Consider the following 4,801-nt stretch of genomic DNA (forward strand, 5'->3'; position numbering starts at 1 on the left):
CCAACAAACAAACAGTCGCAAGCAAAAACTGAAAGTGTCTTAAAGGGGGCCAGAAGCCTTTCAGTCTCCAGGATGTCCTCCGAGACCAATAGGCAAACAAACCGGCCACTTGACCACGATGATTGGAATTGGATAGCAAGGACAATCAACACAAGGGCCCCAAGGTTTTGACAAAACACTCAACAAAAATACGCAACACAACAACAGCTAAGAATATGTTCTTGGAACACAAATGGCATAGGGAACAAAAGAGACGACCTCGAGCTCTTTGACTACCTCCAAAAATTTGCCATAATAGCTCTCCAGGAGACTTGGCTAGACCAACCATACCAAAACCAGGGCTTCAATTCACATCACCTTCCAGCAACAAGAAATGCCAAATATGGCCATCTAAATGGCGGCCTGGCAATATACACTGCCATATAGGGCCAGATGTAGGTAGGCCGTTACCGATCGGTAAAGGCCGAAATTCCCGATTTTGGGCCCTTACCGATCGGTAAACAGCCATCGAGATGTAGGGCAATGAAAAAACTCAAAATCGGAGCGAAAACCGATTCGGAATGAGTACCGAATGGGAAAGAATCCGATACGTACATACCGAAAATCGGATATGTAACGAATCGGTAATACACCGATTCGGATGCAAATACCGATTCGGTCCACGTACCGAATCGGTAGTGACACCGAATCGGAAATTATCCGATTCGGTCCACGTACGGAATCGGTAGTGACACCGATTCGGAAATTATCCGATTTGGTCCATGTACCGAATCGGTAGATGAACCTAATCGGACATAAGCCGAATTGGAGAACCTACCGATTCGGTAGAATCACCGATCGGGAAATTCCCCGATTCGGACAGATGGGGAGATGTAGGGAGAAACACCGATTTCGGCTCAAAATCGGTAGAATTCACTCGGTATTTACCATGGATTACAATCAGGTGGTAACCAACTCCAACCCATAAAAACAGCCCCAAAATGCATTGCAACTTGCAGGATGGCAGCTTTATATGTCATTGCGAGGCGGCTACGGCTACAGCAGGAAGGACAGAGGGAATGGCTAAGAAATGAACAGGTCTACAGACAGAGGATAACCCTGTTCATGCTCACTGAGGCTGAGATCCTACAGAGATACAGGCTGGACTCTGACACCATACTTGAGCTCATCAGGGACCTCAAACCATTGTTGGACCACCCTACCCCAAGGGCACACGCCATCCCAGCACACGTCCAGGTGCTATGCAGCCTACACCTGCTGGCGTCTGGCAGCTATCAAAGTGGAGTTGCAGCGGCAGGAGGAGTGACCCAGAGCAGCCTGTCAAGGTTCTTCCACACATTCCTTGACGCCATGATACACAGGATGGACCAATACATCTCGTTCCCTGCAACCCACGCAGAACTGCTACAAACCAAAGCTGACTTCTACCAGATGGCACAATTTCCCCAAATCATTGGCTGCATAGATGGCACGCACATTCCGATATGCCCACCAGCGGACACAGAATACATATACCGCAATCGGAAATCTACACACACCATCAACGTGCAGGTGATCTGCAATGCGAAGTGCACCATCACAGACCTGGTAGCAAAATTTCCAGGGAGTACCCACGACTCCTATATTTTCCAACAGAGCGGCATCTATGCACGGCTGATGGCTGGCGAATTTGTTGAAGGATACCTCCTAGGTGAGACACATCATCAGACCCCCATAACACAAAGTAGCTAGGTGTAATACATGTATGCATGTGTGTAATGTTACTCCTTTCCCTTCCAGGCGACAGTGCATATGCCCTCCGCTCATTCATACTCACCCCCTACCTCAACCCCTCCACACCCAGCCAAAGGAGGTATAACCGGGCCCACAAAAGCACAAGGAATGTCGTCGAACGGACCTTTGGCATCTGGAAAAGTCGATTCAGATGCCTGCACAAGAGTGGAGGTGCAAGGCAGTATACCCCCATCACCTGCTGCAAGATCATAGCTGTATGTGCAATGTTACACAACCTTGCGGTGAAGAAGGGCACTGAGGTGGAGTTGTCTGACTACGAGGACCATGACGACGACGAAGCTGTGCCACCAACACAGCCAGCTGGGGTGTGTACGCCAAGTGATGGCAGATACAGACGTGAGGAGATTACAGAAAACTATTTCTGAGTGAGTACAGATGCACAAACAGGAGACAGGTAAATGGTTGTGGTGAAAAAGCAATTTTTAATACGGTTGCAACACAGTTACAGCACTGATGTGCAACAAAAAAAAGGTGTAATAGCAAAGAACACAAAAGTCTAAGGTCCAGGTTGCCTCACCCGCCCTTGCAAGGCTATTTCTTTGAGCGCTTGGCAGCCCCACTGGGGTGTCCCTCACCCCCTTCAGGATGGCCAGCGGCTTCTGCGGAGCGCCTGGTGCTCCTGCGTGGCTCTGACGCAGCGCTGACCGGGCTGCTGCGGCTGCTGCTGTCCCCAGCATCCCCCAGGTCCAGGGCAGGATTTGCGGCAGTGTTAGAGATGATCATGGCCTCCATTGCCGTGGTGATGCGGGCCATTCCCCTTGTTAACTCCGCCGTATTTTGTGTGAGGCTTGACTCCATGTTTGCACTGCGCTGACAGAGTTGGGCCGTTGCAGCTGCAAGGCGGCTCATGGAGCGGTTCAGCACCCGGGCATCCCGCCTGCGCACCAGCTCATGCTCCTCCAGTCTGCCACATAACTGGGTTATGGCAGTGGTTAGCCTGCCTAAACCTGCTGCTACCTCCTTGTTTGAATCCACAAAGGACTGAAATCCTTTCACCATTTCCCCCATCTGCAGGTTGTGCTGCAGGAGCTGGCGTTGGCAGGCCATGATGGATTTCGCCTGCTGCCTTTGGATCTTTACCATATTACCTTCGAGGCCCAGGAAGACACTGCCCTCCGGTGCTGGTGCTGCAGTGGTGGGAATGGCACGGCGCCGGGTACTGCTGCTGCCGGCCTGCTGAGTGGGCTGGGGTGCCACTGGTGGGGGTGTGGTGCTGGCCGGGGCCTGAGCCCCTGCTCCCAGGACAGGGTGTACTGGTGCCACAGCTATGATCGTGGCAGGAGCTGGTGTAGGTGGAAGGAGGTCCCTTGTCGGGGAGTTCTCTGGGGAGAACTGCAAGGGGGGTGTGCTCGGCATTTGTGGGGAGTGCAGTGCTTCAAAGTCTATTACCAGGTCTCCCTCTATACCAAGCCCTATGGTGTTTTCGTCCTCCTCCTCCTCGGCAGCCTGACTGGTGCTCGGCCCTGCGAGTGCAGTGGTGGATGGTGCTGCTGCCTCTGTTGTCATTGTTTGTCCGCCTGATGGTGCCCCTAGGTACAAAGAAGCATTTGTAAATTGAGTGCCGATGTATTACAGTCAGTACAATTAAAGCATTCCACATGTCCTTGCATCTCCTTAGAATGTGTTCCACTGTTTCCTGTCTTGTGATTCTGCACTGCCATATTTTGCTGACTTCTGCTGACTACATGTACCATGATGCTTGTCTCTTGTATGTTGGTCACAGTACTGTGCTGGGGTTTGGCTATGCATTGTGTCTAATGGGGAGGTGTCTGGTAGGGTGTGTCATGATGCGCATGCTTCTTACCTGTAGCTGTAGCTCTGGCTGAGCTGTCCAGGGTCCCAATTCCGGTTACGCTCTCCCTCTCAATGGTGCTGGAGACCAGTTCCTCCAGGTCGGTGAGGGGCGGCGCCGGGTTCCTGCCTCCACCAGTGCCTCCAGCCTGCCTCTGGATCTCTGCCATCTTCCGTTTGGTCAGCCTGCGGATGTCATAGAATCGCTTCTTCAGCTCATCCAGGGACCTGGGGGTGACACCTGCAGCATTGACCTTTTCGGCGATTTCTGCCCAGAGCCTCCTCTTGGTGCTGTCTGGCACATTGAGGGACAGCTTACCGAATAGCTGACGGTGCACCCTCACCACCTCCTCAACCAACACCTGCAGCTCGGTGGTGCTGAATTTTGGCTTCCTCTTCTGGCTGGACTTCTGGCTCTCACTAGGGTTTGCCATCTTGATCAGAACAGTTCACTACCTCCTACTCCCACTGCTGCTAACTGTGAGTGTTCAGCTCAGGCTGGCTCTCCAGAAAGTTCTTAATTAGCTGCACCTGCCAGGGTTGCCACTCCCTGTTTTGGTGGGGGAGGGGGAGCCACCTCATTGGCTGAATCGGCTTTTACCGAATCGGCTTTTACCGAATCAGCTTTTACCGAATCAGCTTTTACCGAATCGGTAAAATCCGATTCGGATTTTACCGATTCGGTTTTTTCAATGCATTCCTATGGGCTTTTTGGCCATGGGTGTGTTTCCATTCCTCCGATTCGGTAATTGCCGAATCGGATTTCACCGACTCGGCTATTTCCGATTCGGTGGTAGCCGAATCGGCTATTTCCGAATCGGTGGTAGCCGATTCGGTACTTTCCGATTCGGCCCGTGCCGATTCGGTACGTAGCGAATCACATTACCGATGCCGACCGATTCGCTATGATTTCGCGGTTTGTTTGCTACATCTCGTTTTCCGATTTCAGAATACCGATTCGGCCCGCCTCGGTATTTTGAAATCGGAAAATCCCTTTTACCTACATCGGGCCCATAGAGCTTTAACGATCCCATTCACATAAACGCGATACAAACAGGCAACAATTGCACACTCACCATAGAACTAGAAGTGAGGGGGAAAGATCAAAACCAAAAGTTAAGACTGATGAACATATATCTACATCCCCGGGAGAAAAAAGCTGGAATGTACCTCTTGATGGAAGAAATCTCAAAAACAAGAAGCGGAAACTTCTAAC

The 4,801-nt window shown here is 51.4% G+C and overlaps 1 protein-coding gene across 1 annotated transcript; it reads right to left on the bottom strand.

Annotated features, from left to right (window-relative positions):
• Window positions 1-2,325: 2,325 nt before the first annotated feature.
• Window positions 2,326-3,755, bottom strand: LOC147683131 (uncharacterized). The gene is made up of 2 exons (XM_086944787.1): window positions 3,599-3,755; window positions 2,326-3,323 (listed from the first exon to the last, which is right to left on the bottom strand). Exons 1-2 carry the CDS (start codon window positions 3,753-3,755, stop codon window positions 2,326-2,328), a joined length of 1,155 nt encoding a protein of 384 aa, XP_086800913.1.
• Window positions 3,756-4,801: the final 1,046 nt, after the last annotated feature.

The sequence above is a fragment of the Lissotriton vulgaris genome, chromosome 11 (assembly GCF_964263255.1).
Source record: "Lissotriton vulgaris chromosome 11, aLisVul1.2, whole genome shotgun sequence".
Classification (NCBI taxonomy): Eukaryota; Metazoa; Chordata; class Amphibia; order Caudata; family Salamandridae; genus Lissotriton; species Lissotriton vulgaris.